Consider the following 20,465-nt stretch of genomic DNA (forward strand, 5'->3'; position numbering starts at 1 on the left):
CCTGTGGTCACATTCCTGAAAAATCCTTAAAAGGGGGAACCCCCAACCTTTCAGGGTGCTTGTGGGTAAAATTGTAATATTTCCAGAATCTTTCTCCTGGCTTTAGTACATCTGCGTATCAATAGGCGATGAGCGGTGGAAATATGGCTTTAGGGCATTTGCATGTCCTCAGGAGTGGAGGATATCAATTGATAATTACCTGGGTAACCGAGGGTGTGTCTGAACCTGAGAGGTTAAGGAGAGGGGGCTGGCTGGCTTGTTGGCTTCTTTCGGAGCAGAGAAAGATGGTCCTGGACTGCAGTTTGTAAGCAATAAACGGGTTTTAAACTTTATCTCTCCCTTTGACTGATTTTGGTTTTTAGAGGTATTTTGCCCTGGGATTTCCTTTCCCTGGACTTTCAACAGCGCTCCTCTCTCTGGGGTCGCCCGCACTTTCTAAGTGCATAACTGTAACTTTTTCAGCAGACCTCCCTCTGCGGTCGCCTGTAGTTTCTATGTCTGTAACCTTAAACTTTCACCAGCCTTTCAGGGTGCGTCTCCTCCCTAAGGTCTCCTGCACATTTTCTCTCTTTAAGTAACTTCAAATAAAACTTTTACCCCGCTTCACTACTGTGACTCTGCCCTTCAATTCTTTGTTGTGGTGGGGACAAGAACCGAGGAAAATACACAATGCTGCCCCAACACCTGGACAGCGTGCTGGCCTGGTGGGGGCAACTGTTGACTGTTTCAGACAGCTGCGTCTGGAGGATGGCTACTGACACCTTGTTGCTGCCAAAAAGCCCTTCACGGAGATCCTCCCCTCAAGGGACGCTGCCAGCCCGTGTCACTCTCCGTCACTCCATCTGTTTCTGTGGAGATGTTGCGCTGGTTCTGATGTTGTCCAGCATCACCATGTTCGTCCGTGACCACCAGGGTCGTCTTTGGCATTGCTGGTGGAACGCACAATCCATTTTCCTCAGGAATCAGTTCACAGAGTGTTTGATGAGGACAGAGAGGACACTGAAGAAGGAGTCGGTGCAGCAGACGCCAATGAGGATGAAGACAAATTTGGCGAGGCAGTAGAGGTCTTGGCTTTCATACTGGGCATTCTGGCTGCTGACAGAGATCCCCAAAGTCAATGATGCTGAATGCCACAAAGCAGTAAAGCGAGGCAAAGTAGCTCTACCCCGATAGAGGCATACCTGGCTGAGGCGCAGCAGACGCGGAGGAAAGTCACGCGCAGGATCAGCAAGACGTAAAACACGTAGTGCTTCCTGCCAGCCAAGCAATCCAACCTCGCACTTCCCTGGCGGGCGCTCCTGCACACTGGCGGGGGAAGCCGCGCAGCTCGTAGCGACTCCGTTTGCAGCATGGCTGAGGTTGGCCAGGCGCTCCTCCCAGCGCTGCTCTGCCTGGCGCGCATGCCATACCCCTTAAGGTGGCCATGGCTGCAGCTACAGCCGCAACTCCCGCTGGCCGTGGCCAGGCCGCTGGGGACAACCCCAGGCCGCTGGGGACAACCCCGCGCCGGACAGCGGTGGCCGCGAGCTGACTGGCACAGTCCACCCCCACCCCCACCTCCCCGGGACGCCCGATGGCTGTCTTACCCAGGGGCGCTGGGCGCGCCCCTGGGCCCTGCGGCTCACGGGGCTGCCTTGTAGACCGGCCCTGCCGCGCCAGCTCCTCCTCGATCCACTTTTTACGAAGCACAGGCGCACGTTACACTGGCGCAGTACTGCCTAAGCCTTGGCCGCGCATGCGCAATGACTGAAGTATGGTGTCGGTACCTTTTGCGGTTGTCACTGGAAATAACAAAACCTTACGTGTGTGTGAGCTGAGCTCTGGAACCGCGACTCAGGTCTTGCCTGTGAGCTGGGCCAGGATAGACGGGGGAGATGGGGAAAGCCGCCCCTCTGGTGACCAGGACACCAGGAGTCCCGCCTTAGCCCTCACCCGCCTTGTAGTGTCCGCTGAGAGGAATCTTTTTCTTGAGCGAACCTCAGCAATTCACTGGCCCTGGCAGATTTTTGAGAGGAAGCTCTCAACAGCACGTGTTGCCTTCTAGTGCTTCTCAAGTCCTAGGATTTCAGAGGAAAACACAATTGTTCATGAAATAAGTGTTTTGAGTTGCACGCTCTCCACAATTACCTGGGGAATATGAGGAGATGGGAATTCTGTTTCCAGGACGGGGAATTTCATGTGCTGTACTTGGCATGGGACCACCGCATAGCATTCTCTGTTCATAGTATTCTCCCAGTTTGGCCTTCCGTATTCAGTCCAAGCCTTCCCAAATGCTGCCGTGGCCTCTCCTGGTTTCTATGCCATCATAAAGTTTCACTCAGCAAGGGCTGCCCACGAGCCCAAAAGGCATGTGATCAGAAGCAGCTTTTTGAGAAAGCTCGAGTGTTGGTGGGTCCAATTCCTAGCTCCACTGGGATGAAGTGCTGAGTTCAATAATTCATAGGCCAGCATTTGCACAGCACTCTGGTTTACAGAATGCTTTCAGCTCCATTGCTACACTGATCCTTCGCTTCTCCTTCCACCCTTTTTTTTGTAGGTGAAGAAACTTGAACTCGGGATGGTTAAGTAACTTAGTTAAGGTTCATAACAATAACTGGAAACTAGAAGTCAAACCCAAATATACTGATGATACACCCCATGCCATTTCATGCTACCCCTTAAGAAATCTTCACAAGAGATGTCTTATGTTTACTATCATGTGGATTTAGAATGTGTGAGCTTGACAAACTCTTTCATCAGTTGTAACATACAGGAAGCTTCATAGTCATAGTCATCACTCTCAAAGTGTGTATTCAGAACTGCCTTCAGTTTGCAGAAAACAGTTAAAAAGTTCTCCAATACATTGTAGAAATCTTACTCCATATTGTGCCGTCCAATTTCACTTTCCCAGAGCTCCAGAATTACATTTCATTATGCACCTAAATTCGACCACCAATTTCTTTATCAAGGACCATTTCAATTCCTTTAAATAAATGAGTGAGGCTTAGATTTTGCAAACCTTTCACTTTATAATTGTATGATTCCATAAACCTTCTCTGATTGTTCTTGATTTGGCTATTTGCTACTGACCTTACTGCCTATTCTTACCCATATTCCTTTCCTCCTTGATTTAACCTTGATTAAATTCGATGACTCTCCTCAGATGTGACTCCACTTCTGTACCCTGTTGAACACCCCTTCAATACTGGCTCTATTCCCTGTGACTTCAATGATTACCTGTTGGACATTCTTTAATTTGAAGACTATGATCTGCTTGCTTCTATCCTGTGACAGTTTCACAGAGCCACTCAGATATTACAGATGGTATTGGAAAGATTACAAAACAATTACTTGGTATCAGTTATGATGCCAGACCCAGTGGCTTCCTTGGGAAACTGCACCACCTCCACCCTTACCCTTCTCTTAACCAACAGCCACTATCCCTGGGCTGCCAGTAGCCAGGGCCACCCAGATGTGCAGCCCAAATCCTGTCTCTGTCAGTGGGAAGGGGGACCTGGAGGGAGGTGTCTGTAGCCTTTGCTTGGGGAGGGGACGCTTGGACTCCATGATTCTGAGAAAGGACTCGCTCAGGTGGCGTGGAGCTGATCTCAGCCTGAGCCTAACGTGTCATAAATGAAAGGTGGGACTAGGCAGGGGAGGGGCACGCAGTTGCCAAGGATATGTGAGCATCAGAGAGCTGTCATAATGGTTCTGCTCTGGCTTAAGGCAGCTGCTCTGGTCCTCTGGCTCACTGTGCCCTGGAGTCTTTGCTGCCATGTCCTGGCTGCGTTTCTGGGCCCCGTGGCTTCTTGTGTTGCTACCATTGTGGCTGCCTGTCCAGGCAGCCCAGCCTCCGGGTTGGGCCCTGGATCCTGTGCAACTGACCCCCATACACCCAGGGCCAACCAAGTCCTGGTCTTCAGATCCCTCCAATCTCCCTCTTGAATTTCCCCATCCACGTCAACAAGTGATGCATCCTGTAGTTCCTTTCTGGTACACAGGTCCAGCTGGAGAGCTGCCCCCAGGACCAAATCTTTGGGACAAGCCTGACCAGCATGAAAGTCAGCCAGAGGTGGTTCCGCTGGTAAGTTGAGACCAGAATCAGGTCCTAGATCTGCCTCCTTGACTCAAAACTGAGACTAAAACTATAAATGTAGATCAGGCTGAACACCAGTCATTTGAAATACTTGTTCCACCTCTAGGTAGTGATAGTTCACAACCAACAAAGTTTATTGTTTCACTTCCAAACTCAAAGAAAGATCTAGCTCAGTATCGACGGCTTACCAAAGTTCTTATTGGAACTCCAGGCTGATTTGCAGAGAAACATCTAAAACAACAATTGCAAGATGATTATTTAGCTCCCAATAGGGATGTTGTCTGTGCTAAGGAGAAGCTACCTGTAGAGTTTCTAGGTCGCCCACATCAACCTCCAGAGGCCACTGTGGAAGTTGAAGCTTTCTCCCAGAAAAGTGTCCCCATTCATCATGGACAGAAAGTTGAGGAGGCTGAATCTTTTCTCCCCAGGTGGATTCCCAGGATCAGCATCCAGAGTCCCCTGAAGAGCTAGAACCACTTCCATTGAAGCAGGAGGTTTCGACTCAGCCTCCAGAGCCCCCGGAGATGGATGAGAACTACACAAACCGGCAGGTGGCCCTGGCTGAGCCTTCCTACACTCCTGAAGAGGCTGAGCCTCCAGTCCAGGAGGAAGCCCTAGCTCCATCTTCAGCGCGCCCTCAGGGGACACTTCCACATCCCGGGCAGGTTCCCAGTCAGCGTCCAAACCTGACTCAGGTCACAGCTGCACCTGTGGACCTGGACGTTTCCGGACCTCAGGAGCCAGAGCCATCTGAGACAGGTTTTCCATAACTGACTCAGAATTCAGTGGTGAACACCACCACAAACAACATATGTGAGCTCTGTAGCTGCACAGATGAGACGCTGGCATGCGTAGGTCTCAGCCCAGAGCAGAAGCTCCAGAGTGTGCCCGTGCCAGAGCCCAACGCTCACAATGGCACCTTCTCGATCTTGTAAGAACCACCTCTCTTCATTTGTTCTCTGCATCCTGCCTGACCTGGTCCCTCAAGGTCTTCCTGGTCCCTCATTTCCATACTCTGTGTTGCCTGATTTTGTTTTTATCTTTTGTTAATTATTCCTTGTCTTCCTTTTCCTTCTTAATTTCTCCGTTCTCCATTCTTTTACTTGTAATTGCCCTTATTCTTTTTCCTTACCTGCTTTTTTTAGTTCTGCAATTTAAGTCTTTAACCTCTATTCTACCATTTTCCTATCAGTTTTAGTCCATCTTCTTTATAGTAACATGTCCCTATCCTCCTTTCACTGGTTAAGAGTAAAGATTCTGGAGCTAGACTGCCTGAGTTTGAACCCAGGTCTGTCATTTAATAGCTTTGTGACTCAATTTCCTAATCTGTAAAGTGGGGATTATGGTAGTTACCATTCCATAAGATTGTTGTGAGATTTAGATGGGTTAATACACGTAAAGCTCTTCTATATGTGCCTAATGTATATATGAGTGTTAACTGTTATTATTTGGTCCCTCAGTTGTGCCCAAAACCTTTTCCTTGGCTTTTTATTTATAGCACCCATTTTTTGCACAACCCAGGGCTAAGTACTGTGGGAGCCACCGATGTATAAACATTGTCTCCAGAACATGACAGTGATAGGTAGAAAGAAACAATATGCATCAAAAGAGAGATGGTAATTAAGTACTAAAAGAGATACAGACTCTAGGTACTGTAATTCACCAGACCCTGTAATCACTGGTATATGGAGGTCAGGGAAAGCCGCTTTGGATAAGTGACAATTTTAGCTGGGACTTAAAGAGTAGGTATAATTTGTTAAATAGGGGGGAAAATGTTTAGTGTAGGCAATGGCATGACTGCAGGAGTGATCAGGATTTCATAGACCAGTCTGGCTGTAAAGAACTGGTTAGGACGCAATGAAAGATTTTGAAAAACCTTCACTCTCAGCTATCGGGGTTTGAAAGTTGCAGTATGAGGATGGAGAGCCATTGAAAGTTTTCAAGCAAGACAGACAAATGATTAAAGCAGGGGGATTGTTTTAGATTCCATATGTAGCGTGATCTAGAGAGGAGAGCTTGATTCAGGGAGACCAAATGTACTAGCAAACCCTAGGAGTGAAGTGAAAAGGGGCTGAATCAGAATGGTAGCGCTGGGAGTAGAAAGAAAATCCTGAGAGCGTGACAAAAGAAGAGTCAGTAGGACTTCCTAAGTGACCGACTAGAGCTGGAGGGTGGGATGTGCAGGAAAAGAGGAAAATCAAATTTGACTCTAAAGTTTCTGTCCTGAGTGATGAGGAGAGTGATGGTGGTAGAACAGGGGGAAATACAGCAGCTGGGAAGGAGAGCCCGTTTGTGGGAGACGAGTTCAGTTGTAGGTGCCTTTTATCGGTGAGCGTAAGGCACACAGAAGGCTTCTGGTTGGGTGGAAATTTCCACTAGGCAGAGGAGCAGACAGGTATGAGCTATTTCTGACTGCCCTGAAAAATAGGGAACTTTTTGCTTAGGGAAGAGAAGCTAAAGGGAAAGATTCAAAGTCATCCAGAGAGTTAGTGGTTGAACGTCAAGCATTAAACAGCTTCTTTTAAGCACAGGTAATTTATGGACACATTCTCCGTGTTAAAAAAAGAAAAAAGTCACAGAAGTATGTAGGATAAAATGTGGAAATCCCAGTCCACCCTGCCTACCGCCCATAAGATAACTCCTGTTACCATTTTGGTGTGTGTCCTCCCTTCCAGTCTCTTCCCTTTGCATTTCCCCCCAGTGAGGTAATAGATTATTCCTTGCTCGGTGATTTGTGCGTTTCCCTATGCACTGTCTCTGAGAGATCTTTCCATGTTAGTCCCTCTAAATTGTAATTGCCCTTCTCCTTCTTACTACTGGAGAGATCTCAACAGCGGGCACTGAACCAAGTGTTTCGTTTATAAAGAAGTCAGTGTTCCTTTATATTTGTTGTTGATGATAAATTTTTGCCATTTTTGCTGTTTAGTTGTTTATCATTTTCTCTTTGGAAGTAGTCATTTGAGATACCTAGGTGATTTTAGGAAAAAATACTTACTTTCAAGGTAATTAACTGGCATTATCTGCCCGAGAAGTTGGACAGATAGGAAGTTCAGTTTCTGAGGAGATGCCCTATTGTTTGTGCCCCGTGTTACATGTTTATTAGCTGTGCAAACTGGGAAGCAGATAGCTGTGGACACTAGAAAGCTGGTATTTTCTGCATTTGAATATTCCCCTGGTTGCCATGATAAGGTTGCTATGATTCTTTTGCTTATTCTGTTCATTGTTTTCCTACCTATTGAAGGATATGTACTGTGTTTCTTCACAGAAATTTCCAAGGAAACTCTATTTCTTACGTTGAAGAAAATACATGGAAGTCATACACTTGGGCTGAGAAACTGTGAGTATATTCTCTCCAAATATGAACATGAAAAACTAGCTGCATTGTAACATGTTTCTTGGTCAAGAGTTTTGAGGTCTGAGAAAAGTTCTGAGAAAAGGTATTTCCCTTTCCGTATCTCAAATCTACCTCTATTGATTGCAATTCTATATTTATTTTAAAAATTAAATTTGGTGGGTTCTCTTTAAGAGTCAACTTAAACTTACTTTCCAGTATGTAAAGAACGCATGATCATGTTCTCGATATATAAAAATGAAATAACAGGAAGAGTGAAAACCTTCCGTGTGCCCTAACCCCCCACCCCTGAGGTTACCACTATTCTGAATTTAGTATATATCCTTCCAGATCTTTTTCCATGCATTTGTCTACGTAAGTATTTACAGATAGCAAAATAGGTTTGTTGTGTGATTTTCTTACCTTTTCTACATAAAGGGTAACATCCTATGACTGAATGCTTTCACTTTTTGACACGATTTAGATTTCTTCCCACTACATAGAAGGCTACCCCATTTATTTAAACTCCTGCATAATATTTTATGGTATAGATTTATCACAGTTAATACTTCCTGAGTTGCTGGATGCTTAGATTCTGTTGTTTTCTTGTCACATGCATCGCTCCAATGAATATCCTTGTACTTGCATCTTTGTCAACATGAGCAAGTATCTCTGTAAAAGAGATATCTAGAAGTGGAATTGTTGGGATTAAGACTGTGTAGGTAGAAAATCTGAATTGCCCTCAAAACGGTTGTGCAATTTATACTCTAATCAACAGGCCATGACAGCTTCGTTTTCCTACACCCTCTGCCACTGGGTATTTTTTTGGCTGGTGTGTGATGGGTGAATAAGAGGGGCCCCATCTGAATTTGAATTTTTCTGATTACTTGGGAATTTAAATATCTTTATATGTCTACCAAACATTTGTATTCTCAGAATTGTCTGTTCTTTGCCTATATTTTTGTTGTGTGTAATTGTTTTTATTGATTTGTAGAAAAGTCAGTTTAGACACAAGTGATTTTGGAAAAAATATTTATATTTAAAGTAATTGACTGGCATTTTTGAAGACTATTGTATCATTAATCATTCGTTCAACTTGGACAAGTCAAATGAACTGTGAATTAGTATTAAAAGACATGACAGTCATAGTAATCTAAAAACAGGGATTATGACCACCCTCATATAGACCCCCCTTAGCTGTATATCTTTTTTGTAAGGACAAAAATGCTAGAACCGGACAGTTGTTTTTTTTAATTTATGAATTTCTTAAATACTATATATAGTTTATATTTCCCATGATAGAATATGACCTGGAGATTTTATTTCCCAGACTTCTAGGAAAAATGAAAGTAACTTGACACAGGAGATAAATAACTGTAGTTCGCCCTGCGGAGTAGAGAGTCGAGCGTGAGGGTAGGCTGAGCGGCAGGGGTAGGGAAAACATTTTGGATTGTGTACATTATACCTTTGGAAGTTTGAGCCATATAAATATGTATTATATGTTTTCAAAAAATAAGGTGAAATTTAAACATTGATTTTTAAATCGCATGTGTTGTAGAGTTTATACAGTATAACATGAGTCCAGTAAGGTTAGAAGATTTCCAAGTCAGTTTGAGATTTATACTTGGTAAGGTGGAGGTTCCTAACTTGGAGTCAGTGGTCCCCAGGTCAGGATTTCTTAACTTTTTATGTTCCGTGAATCTATTTGGTGATCGACAGAAGCCTACCTAAGAAGAGATGTTTTTGAATGTATAATAGGTTAAAATACATATGAAAACAAAGAAAACCAATCACATTGAAATACTCTTAAAGAATAATTAGTAGTAATATAGTAATAAATCTGCTTTTCTTACATTAAATAACAATATGTAGTGGTATTTATTATAATGGTAATTATCATATGTAGTGGCATTTATTATAAGGTGAAGGTAGTGATGAGAGTAAAGGAATTTTGAGATGTCTGCAACAAAGAAATGATATGAACATAGCTGATTTCTACTGGGGGTCAGATGAGCTATACTGCTACTCTGTTGTGGTTTGCTGCCTACATTCATGATGGAAGGAAATGCCAAATTAGAGGTTTTTGAAAATAGAGACAGACATGATTTCCCATTCAGGTTCGTACGCTGCATCCAAGCCATTCTGTTCACAGACCTGTGCCCTAAAGGGATGATAAACAAATGGAAATTGCATGTGCGCTTTTGCATATATTCAAGAAAGTGAAGTTTTCTAGGAAAAGGGTTCATAGCTTTTATGAAATTCTCAGAAGGTTCTTGTCTCAAAAGATTGAGTCACAAATGCAGATGAAAAGAAAGACATTTCTTTTTCCTGTAAAATTGTATTTATGCACATGATGTTAAAGGGATGATTTGTTTTAAGTAAAGGTAGTATATCTGAAAATCAATACCTATCACTTTGAATTCATTTCACAAATATTTACAGAGCATCTACTATGTGCCAGGAACTCTTTTATGTACCAGGGATACAAGCCCAAGAACAAAAAGACCAAAATATCCCAGTTCTGAAGGGATTTACAAATATGTAATATAAAAGTAAATATATTAACTATAATAGATAGGTGTAATTTCAAGTAATGATAAGTGCTTTGGAGAGAAAGCAAGCAGTGGAAGGTGAGTAAATCAATTCCAGAATGGCCTACTGTTGGCATGTATGTATAGGTAAGCCGAAAAAAAAACCACTCTGTGCCCTGTCAATTTCCTAGAAGTTACAGAGGTGGGGAGAAGGATAATTGCCAGTAATGTAGAGTCAAGAATGAATATTGCAAAATTCAGAAGATTGCTTTAGTGAAAGGAAGTGTGATCAGAAGATAAATATGAATGTTTCTCTAATGTTAGCTCATACCTGGTTTTGATGTTTTCATTGTGTAAGAAAATTTTAGATCCCCCTTTACCTCTGATTCCCTATGGCTCTACGTATTTTTGCTTTAGTCAAAAAATATTTGGAGTTCTCCAGATCAATATGTTTTATTCCAGATTGTTGCTATGTGAAGCTCCTTTTTGGCGTAATTTTTTGATGACACTCATTCTCAGTCTAAGCTTTTCTTTTAGGTCGAATTTATTAGGGTTATTTTTAAAATATTACTACCATGTCATCCAAAAACTTCACCGAAACAAATCCCATTAATTGAAAGTACAGGCTCTGTAGTTACTCCCTGTCTTACCATGATATTCTCTCCTGAACCAAACAGTCTGACAAGGGCATCAGCCAATCAGAGAAGACACTGCCATAACCAGCTGAGTTTCCACCTCCATCTCTTTTCTGTTCCTATTGAAACCTTGTCAGTATTTATAACTTTTAAAGTTAGAATTAGTATACAAGTTTCATATTTGTCCTGATTTTTTTCATATACCATCATTTCCTATGACCTTTTTGCATGTCATCAACGGTGTACACACACAGTTTTGTTATGTGATATGGGGGGAGGTAGAGTTTTTTCCAACTGTCTATTGTTATGAAAAGGGTTACGATAAACAGTGTTGGACATGTTGATTTGTTTTTTTCTCTTTGGATCATTTCCATGGAAACAGGAAACCATTACTTGACAGAGATTGGAGAACAGTCATAGCATCACCTGGTGACCATTCCCCCCTTCACACATTCTGGCCATCGCTGCTGTTCCTCGTAATGTGGTGAATTTCCAGGCGAGGTCAGGGTCTTTGAGGCATTCTCAGGGCTCCAGGAGTTCTTTGTGGGAATGAAAATTTTTTGTCTTGGGATCCTTTTAAATGTATGTGACTATATTCTGTGTATTATGAATCACTGTATAACAGAGATTGCCCTTGCTTTCAGATGCAGAGTTTCCAGGTGGTAGTCATTGAATTGTTGTAAGCTATGCGAAAGGAATTAATCTATGAGGTGGAATTAATATCAATATGTGAGTAAGAGACCCTGTGAAGGAAAGCAGAATGTTTATATGCAGAACTTGGTGGAAATAGTTCACAAGGCCACATAGCATATTCTCAGATCCCCAAGGTGCTTGAAGGATGTAAACTGTTAATATTACCTCCCAGGAAGGTGATTCCCAGGGAAGGGAAATTTGCTTTTGAAATCTTAAAGACTTTCTTCTGTAGTGGATCTCTTATCACTCCCTTGCTCCACTCTGGGAGACACTGGCTGTATACTCTCCTGCTCATCAGGTGTTAAGAAATGGGTGCGAACCATCCTGCCCAGCATGTTGTCTTTCCTGTGGGACTAGGTGAAGCACAGGCGTGAACATTCGTGGGCAACTCAGGTGTCAGGCTTGTCTGTGGATTATTCCCGTTCCCTTCATTCTGCATTCTGGAGATATCATTGGCAGGATCTCTGTTTTCTAATTTATTCTTCAAAGGTGCATATATTGAGGGGTTTTTTAAATTAATAATAGCACTTTTCATTCATATAATCCTGAGTTGATTCTTTTTCATGGATGCATTATCTTACTCAGGACATCAGTTATGCCATTCTAAAGTCCCCTCGTCCTTCCTCTCTTCGCTCTGGTTCTTTGGCTATCAGCTCACTTGCATTTGTTTTCTGTCCGTAATGGAGCTGGCTTTCTTTGTCATTTGGTCATTCCTGAGTACAGTTCATCTTTGAGTTGAGATTCTCCTGCTTGTGTTTCCTGGCTCTTGGACAGAGGTGACATGAGCTACTGGGGCTGTTGTTCCTAAAGGACTCCCTTTAAGTCAGAGTAGGTGGGAGGTGGCTTCTGGTGGCTAGACAGAGCGCTCAACCTTCCCCCAGGTTCTGGGCCCCAGGCCCGTTGAGCACCGATGCTCCCACCTGGAGGAAAACGCCCTTTGCTCTCTGGCCTGAGGAGGAAGGATTTGGGGCCACGTGCTGCCCCTGCTCCTGCAGCAGCATTTCAGCTCGTCACCCTGTGGGTAATTACAGGCCATTTCTGGTAGGGAAGCATGTGTGGAGCTGCTCCCACACTTTGAGGTAAGGTTGTGGATTTTTAAATCATGTCTTTTCCATCGTTCTTAGGGATTTAGCTGGTGGTTGGAGGACTAGAGACTTGGCATTTTCCCATTTGCCAACTTGAAATAGCACAACTTCTTAGGAGAACAGTTTTGTACCCCTGCTGGATCCTAGGGAAACTCAGGCAAATGCATATCAAAATAGAAGTATAAGAAAGTTTAAAGCAGCATTGTTTGTAGTAACAAAAGCTAGAAAAATCTTGATATCCCCCAACAGTACAGTGAATAAATTAAGTCTAGCATAGTTAACAGTGAAATATTATTCTTTAGAAACATAATGCAAGGCACATAAGTAATCTTTAATTTTCTGGTAGCCACTTAAAAAATAAAAGTAAAAAGAAACAGATGTAATGTGAACGCATTTTATTTAACCTTCATGTCCAAAATAATAATATTTCAACATGTAATGATTATGTACATTGTTAAGATAGTCTACATTTTTTTCATACTGTCTTTAAAATATCCAAAGTATTATAATTTCTACATGCAACTGGTATGAAACTTATGCATTCATATTCTTTTTTCCATATTAAGTCTATAAAATCTCAGTTTAGTTGCAAGATTTTTATCGGAAGTTACTTGATCTCTCTTTAGATATCATAAAATCTACAGTTGGAAAAATAGCATCATATGGCCAGGTCATTGCAAAATACTGAAATGTTTTCCAATAACTGCATTCAAATATCAATTTTGAATTTAACTTTTAAAATAGTTAAAATTAATTAAATTCAACTTCAGCTTCTCAGTCACACTAGCCACTTTCAAGTACTCAGTAGGCACATGTAGCCAGCATGTAACAGTAGGCCTTAAAGTGAACCAACCTCAGCTGCACCTGAGGATAGAATGAATTTGCAAGGTAAGGTTGAATGAAAAAAGCAATGTAGAAAATAATACATATATAATATGATTCCATTTGTATACTAAGTTCAGGAAGAGGCAATACTGCACTATGTTGTTTATGGCTGACACATCAAAGGTAAGACCACATTCCAAAAGCAGAGAGGTGAGTTAAAAAGTAGTCAGGACAGTGGTTACCTCTAGTGGGTCAGAGATCAGTTTGTGATGGGAAAGGGGCACACTGAGGGCTTCTGGGATGCTGGCAGTGTTCTTGACATGAATGGTGTTATACGGGTATTTGCTTTATAATTATTAATGTGGACATTTTAACTTTTTTTTATTAAGGTATCATTGATATACACTCTTATGAAAATTTCACAGGAAAAACATTATTTACTATATTCACCCATATTATCAAGTCCCCTCGTACCCCATTGAAATCACTGTCCATCAGCGTAGGAAGATGCCAGAGAGTCACTACTTGTCTTCTGTGTGCTACACTGTCTTCCCTGTGACCCCCACACACCATGTATACCATAGTACCCCTCAATCCCCTTCTCCATCCCTCCCCACCCAGCCTTCCCCACCCCTCCCCTTTAGTAACCGCTAGTCCCTTCTCAGAGTCTGGGAGTCTGCTGCTGTATTAAACTGGATGCACATCTTAATGCACTTTTTAGTTCCCTGAAACAATATTTTCAATGGGAGGAAAATTGAACAGCTTCACTTGCAGTCTTGACGTAGTTCTGTATGGGGCTCCCGTACTAAGGTTCAGGAGATGGCAGTTCTGCTGACGATGGTGCCACCCACAGTTGGGTTCTGAAAGAGACTTGGGGATCAAGAGAGTAGGTATTAAATACACATTTTGGTGTGAAGAGTGGATGGATAGTTGTGTGTGTGTGTGTGTGTGTGTGTGAGGGAGAGAGGGACACAGAGGAGGACATGACAAGAAAGATCTGCATGGAAACAGAGCAGAGATCACCATCCCTAAATTAATAGGTGTTTAGGTGATACCATTATCGTTATTCAGGTCTCCCCCACATGTAGAAATTGGTCCTATACGTAAATAGTTGTAATTATTTTGCATTTGATTCAGAAGTAACCTTTCCATTTTTCAGAATTCTCAGTGACAATCAGTTGAGTGAATTACATAAGGACTCATTTGAAGGCCTGCTATCCCTCCAGTATTTGTAAGTTAGTTACTCACACTTATTTATGAGCTTTCAGTTATATTATCTTTAAAATAAATAAGGGGTTTAAATTAGACAATTTCTATAATTTCTCCCAACAATAAAAATTTATAATTCTGTAAGTCTGTGTAGGGAGGGCACTAGCCACTCTCTAGCATTAAATACCTCCTATGTGTTTTCAATTTTTTAATTATATGGACAAGCTATAGATAGAAAAACCCTTCAGTTACAGAGGAAAAGTTGTAATGAGGTCTGAGCAATTACAGACACCCATAGGAGCCTTGGTATGTAAGTGTTCCTATGCCCTCTGTTTATATTAACATTTAGTTTTTGGCCTATGGATCAAATCCAGCTCATGGTCCGTTTTTATACAGCCCTTTTGTTAAAGGCCTGTAAAAGGAAAAAAGAAAAGAAAGAAAGAAAAACATGCAACAGAGACTCTATGTGGCCTGAAAAGCCTAAAATACTTACTTTTGAACCTTTACAGAAAAGATTTGTAAAAGTTGGTTTAGTGAGATGAGAGGAATGAAAGGTGACTATATTGTCACCCAAAAGACAAGAAAATATAGAATACTTATATTAACGTGAATGCCATTAACCCAGAATATTTTTATAATTTAATCTAAATTAACATTGAAATATTAAGTACTTAAGTAGATGATTTATGTAAACAACATTATCAAGAATATAGTTACCCAGAGAAGAGACTAGTGTTTAGGATTTCAATGCAGGAATTGTTATACCAATATTAAAAAACAGATATTTGAAGTGATGATTAACTGATATAGTTGGAAATGTCTACATTTACACTAAATAAGCATATCAGAAATGGCCCTAACTTCTCTAATTACCAACTAAAAATCTCTCCAGTCTCATTGTCAAGGAAGTAATGCCTACATAGTACTTCTTTTTGTTTAGAAGTAAGGAGATACTATGTTGCTATAAAAGGTCAATGTTTGTTCTTTGTCTTTTGCATGCAGAACTATACATGTCATCCTTATTACGCTCATTAATGATGCTCTTTTGCAAAAAGATTCTTCTTGCAAATATAGAAACCTAAGGGAGTCAGATATAAAGGGTCTTACATGACAATAAAAATAGTCCTTTGAGTTTTCAAACCTTTCAAGCCGCAAGGGACACTTTTGTATTGATTTTCTTAGGTACCTCTGCCATCTGGGCTCCAAACCTTCCGAACACAAGTGAGATAACTGCTCAGTGGATTAGGCCCTTCACTGCTTCTATTGTAAAATGTTTTGTAAGCTAAGTATTTCATTATCATAAGTATTGTCATTACTTAAAAAAATGCCAATCGATAAAAAGGCAAAAAAGTATATGACAACCACTGTGCCTAGTATTATAGGCACAAAAGTGGGTAAGACAGGGTTCCTACCCTTCTAGAAACTCATGATCTCACAGGGGAAATGCACTTGCCGGCTCAGACCACCGTGTATAAGCACTGAATGAATGACAAAGTGCTGCAGAGGCACAGAAGAGGGAGCTATTTGAAAAGCCATTTATTTTTAAATGATCCCTTTTCTTCTACTCCCCAGCTCTTCATTCATTTTATAAATATTTGAGTTTATGTCCATGTGTCAGTTTTAAACATGGTAGACAGTGCAGGTAAGTAAGACCTTGTCCATACTGTAAGGGAGTTTATACTCGGAGGAAATGGGGTGTAAAAATAAGTATTAAAAAGAGGAAATGGATGTGGGCAGTGAGAGGTATGAATTGTTTGGGGAGCGCAAAAGCGGGGAAAAAGGCTTCAAGTTAGGAAAAAAGATGCTACAAGAGCAATGCTGTTAGAGCAGCATCTTGAGGGGCTTTTGGGTATCATCAGACAGACATCTTGGGAAGAATAAGTTTGCAAAGAAGAGTGGCAGAAAGGCAGCACAAGGGAAAAAAACCTTGTCCTATAGAGTACATCGGGGGCTTGGGCCAAACCTTCTGGGGCTTCGAAGGCCAAGCTGTCATGTTATCTCAGCAGCACTCTAGGACAAACTTCAGCCTGCTGGAAGATCACTTGGAGGGCTTCTCACAGCCCAAGCACCCACCCCACAGTTACTGATTCAGTTGGTCCCGAGTAGGGCTGAGAATTTACATCTTTGATAAATTCCCAAGTGATGCTGGTGTTTGAGAACCTCTCATGGAGAGTTAATGTAGTGACTTTGTGCAGGACCGATTAGAAAGGAATGAACCAGAGGCAGACATACCCTTCAGAAGAGTTAATACGCATCTAGGTGAAAAGTGAGGGATTAAGCCTGAATCAATGGAAATAAGAGTCACCTGTAATAGACAAGAGTGAGTGATTTAAAATAAAAATCCGATCGCATGTTGTTGTTTTTTGTTGTCCCACCACTGTACAACTGAAGCAGTTAAATTCATGGAAAATTAAAGCAATGGAAACCAAAAGTGAGCTTCCGTTAAAATAATAGAAATTATAATTCTGAATTAGTTCAAAGTAATTATAATTAGAGGTGTAACTTCTTTTCAAATTTTGTGAAAGAGCATCTTTTATTTTTTCTGGTGCTGAAATGGCCTAGAAAGAATAAAACCAGGAAGGTTTGTAAATGTGAGAATATTCCTTTCAATATTGGAAATTATATATGGAGATAAAAGCTTTTGAGCTCCTACTGTGGAATTTGATGAGACCACAAAAGTTGATCTAATCAGTCCTTCTGCTGTCAGGAAGGATTATCTCAACAATCTCTCAAGATCTATGGTTGTATATTTTATTTATGAAGATAATGAAAGTGAGGCTTAGGTGAGGGCAGGGATAGGGGCTCTGGAAGTTTCACATAATAATTTCTAAGGTGTAGAGTTTAGATAAGAGCTACTTATTCAGTGTGATTATTCTAACCTCTACTAGTTATCTCTGCTAATTAGATATCTGATGGCTGAGACAATATTTTTCCTTTCCCTTTTCCTAGAGATTTATCCTGCAATAAAATACAGGCTATTGAAAGACTTACATTCGAATCACTACCTTTTCTGCAGTTTATGTAAGTTACAAATACAATTTAATAATGTTTGGAATTTTTATAAACTTAATTGTAAAACTCTTATGTTGAAATACTTTAAATGGAGAGCTACTAAAATTATGTGGCCACATCCTTTTTGTCTCTAGGAAACACTAGTGTAAGAATTATCATATGGATCAGAGTGACTCATTCTAGAGCCGGAGTTCTCAAGTAGGGTGATTTCCGTGTCTGGAAACATTTTGGTTGTCAGAACTGTAGTTATGCTGCTGGCATCTGGGGGGCAGAGGCCGGAGATGCTGCTCAATAGCCTACCGTGCCCAGAACAGCGCCCACAACAAGGATTATCCAGCCCAAGATGTCAGCAGTGCAGTCATGGAACCCTTTTCTAGAGAATTAAAGATCACTTAGACAAGTGTCTGGGCACTTATTCCTTTGTGTCTAGCAATACATGTATAAACATGAAAGTATAAATCTTTCATACAAATATATTTTATTTATCTTATTTGTATTTTCTGTAATAATACCACTGATACCAGGAAAAAAACAAGAAGATGTCAATCACTAGTCCATCTTTCTCTTTTTTATAAAACAAGCATACTTGAATACAATCTGTTTTTTCATACAAATATTAAAAACAAAACAAATATCTTCCATAGTGAGATTTCCTCAGTATATGAAGAAGTATTGAGGTTATGTTTCATCATATACAGGTTAGAATCCCTGCCAAAGGATAAATGTTCTGAAATACTTTTTTTCTTTTTCTTGTAGAAATCTTGGCTGCAATCTAATTGGAGAACTGAGCTTTGGAACATTTCAGGCCTGGCATGGAATGCAGTTCTTACACACATTGTAAGTGAAATTTACAATGAATATGTGTAAAAACATGATACAGTTACTAGTTAGCTGGGGGTAAGCTCAGTATGAGCTCTGAAAAATTTGTAAGATCCATTTTTTTTCCAATGAGGAAACTAAGGTACAGAGGGGCCGGGAGACATGTCTGAGTCATACATGACAGGCTCCGCTTTCCTGATCTTTTGCACAGGCAACAACCACACTCCATCATGTAACACCCACGCCAGCATTGTCACGGGGATCCACTACTGTGACGCTCGCCATGGTGTGTGGGCCTCAAAGTTCCACTTGTGAACCTGTTTCCTGCTCTTGGAACACAGCGCTGAAAGAACTAGGTTTAGCACAAAGTTCTCCAGGGAGCAAATGGTGTCGGTGCTTCCTCAGCCATCAGTTTCTTTTAAATGAAAGGAGTTCTGAAAACTTGCCACAGGGATCTTCTCTCCCCAGTCACCCAGAAAAATACCTTTCAAACTGTGTTCACCTCTGACGTGCATTATCTGTGAGCAGTAGGAACCTTTGAGGAATGGAAAAAGATGTTAGTGTTAAGCTGTCGTGTGCAAAATAGTCATAAAGAAAATACATTGCTGTAGCCTCATTCCATATACTTTCTTTCCTGACTATCCAATAAGGAATGGGGTTTTCCTCCCTTTTGCTTGAGTGCTCTGTGGCACAGCCGAGTTCTCTGTGACACAGGCAAATCACTGGGTTTCATAGTTTTCAGTGAATCAATCTTGCGTTTCTTTAGCTAAATTTTTTCCTAAGACTTATTCTTTGTGATGCTGTTAGACTTGGAATTGTTTTCTCAATTTCATTTTTGGATTGTTCACTGCTAGTGTACAGAAATACAGCTAATTTTTGCTTACTCATTTTGTCTTCCACAACCCTGCTGACCTCATTGATTAGTGCTAACGGTTTTCTTTTAGATTCTTAGGAATATGTCTCATGGGCTTCCAGTTTCCCAGGAATGTGTTGGAGCCTTTCAAAGTCTCTGTGAACATCTCCTCCCTCAGCTTGTCCTTTTACGCTTTTTGGTTTGGCTATTTTTTGTCCACTGCCTCACACACCTACCACATTAAACCATTTACCTGTAATTGTTTTAAAAAATGCCCCCTGAGGACAGGCTTTTAGCACTAGGCAGCTCCCAGTCAGGTCAAAGTCAAGCCTTTCCGGTAAGGTCCTCCAGGGAACCACCAGACAGTAACATGGAGACAAGTCTTTGGGAAGGAGGCTCTGAAGGAACTCAGGCTGTATTTCAAAGGAACCACTGGATGGAGAGCAAAGGTCTAGGAGAAGTTAAAGCAGCACAGGTCTCACTGTTTGTAGAGAAAATAATGTTTTTCTTGAATAAATGCTCCCCACATTGCTGTAAGCCCACTGATTAAATATGCAGAGTTTGGAAAAAGCTGGTTTGGCCATTTCTGCTAGTTTTTTGTTGTTGTTGTTGTTGTTGTTGTTGTTGTTGCTTTTATAGGATAAATTTTCAGATGTCCTTACTCCATCATTTTCACTAATTCTCCTGCAACATGGTTTTAAATCTCTAAAGTCTCAATAACCACAGGCTAATTAGATATTTAAGCATAGGAGATGATTAGGGAAAAGGAATAAAAAGAGAAAATGTAATTCTCATAGAGGTTCCCAGATGGGTAGATCAAGTTCGAAAAGGTATTTCTCTATTTAGTGCTGTCAAAATTGAGGTTAAAGTAAAAGGTGTCTTAAATCCCTTTCTCCCATACAAGTTAAACCCAGGCTTTGGAACCAGAACTGAGTTCAGATTTCAGCTCTGCTTCTTAGTACTATCTTGATGATTTAGGACAAGTTATATAACCTCTCTTTACCTCAGTTTCCTCACTTGTAAAATGGGGTAATAATAATAATAATATGAATCACACAAGGTTATTGTGAGGATTAAATGTGAAAAGCTAATCACAGATGCCTAGCAGCCCAATAGATATTAGTTGTGATAATAATATTCTGCAAAATGCACTAATGATTCTTGAGTAAAGTTAATTTACAGGAAGATTTTCCCTTCCTGTTTTTGTTTTTGTTTTGGTCTTGTTTGTTTTAAAGAATGGAGAAGAAAATCTCAGCATTTTGGAATAAAAATTTGCATCAAAAATGAATTTGTTCATTTTGTTGATGTGTAAGCAAAGTGTTATTTATTTATTCAAAAACTTTTATTAAATACCTAGTAAACACCAGGCACCATGTCAGGCACAGGAGTGACACTGA

General features: G+C 41.0%; 1 protein-coding gene across 2 annotated transcripts in view; it reads left to right on the top strand.

The window, feature by feature from the left end:
• The window catches only part of LOC118914686 (leucine-rich repeat-containing protein 37B-like), a 37,414-nt gene that overhangs the window by 3,080 nt on the left and 13,869 nt on the right, over positions 1 to 20,465 (top strand). Inside the window, exons 3-6 of one of the 2 annotated variants that reach the window (XM_057501228.1) lie at positions 7,341 to 7,412; positions 14,335 to 14,406; positions 17,334 to 17,405; positions 18,153 to 18,233. In XM_057501228.1, the coding sequence (XP_057357211.1) occupies positions 7,341 to 7,412; positions 14,335 to 14,406; positions 17,334 to 17,405; positions 18,153 to 18,233 (297 nt within the window). The remainder of the gene's footprint in view (positions 1 to 7,340; positions 7,413 to 14,334; positions 14,407 to 17,333; positions 17,406 to 18,152; positions 18,234 to 20,465) is intronic. The other variant, XM_057501229.1, reaches the window with a different exon arrangement.

Source organism: Manis pentadactyla, chromosome 4 (genome assembly GCF_030020395.1).
Source record: "Manis pentadactyla isolate mManPen7 chromosome 4, mManPen7.hap1, whole genome shotgun sequence".
NCBI lineage: Eukaryota > Metazoa > Chordata > Mammalia > Pholidota > Manidae > Manis > Manis pentadactyla.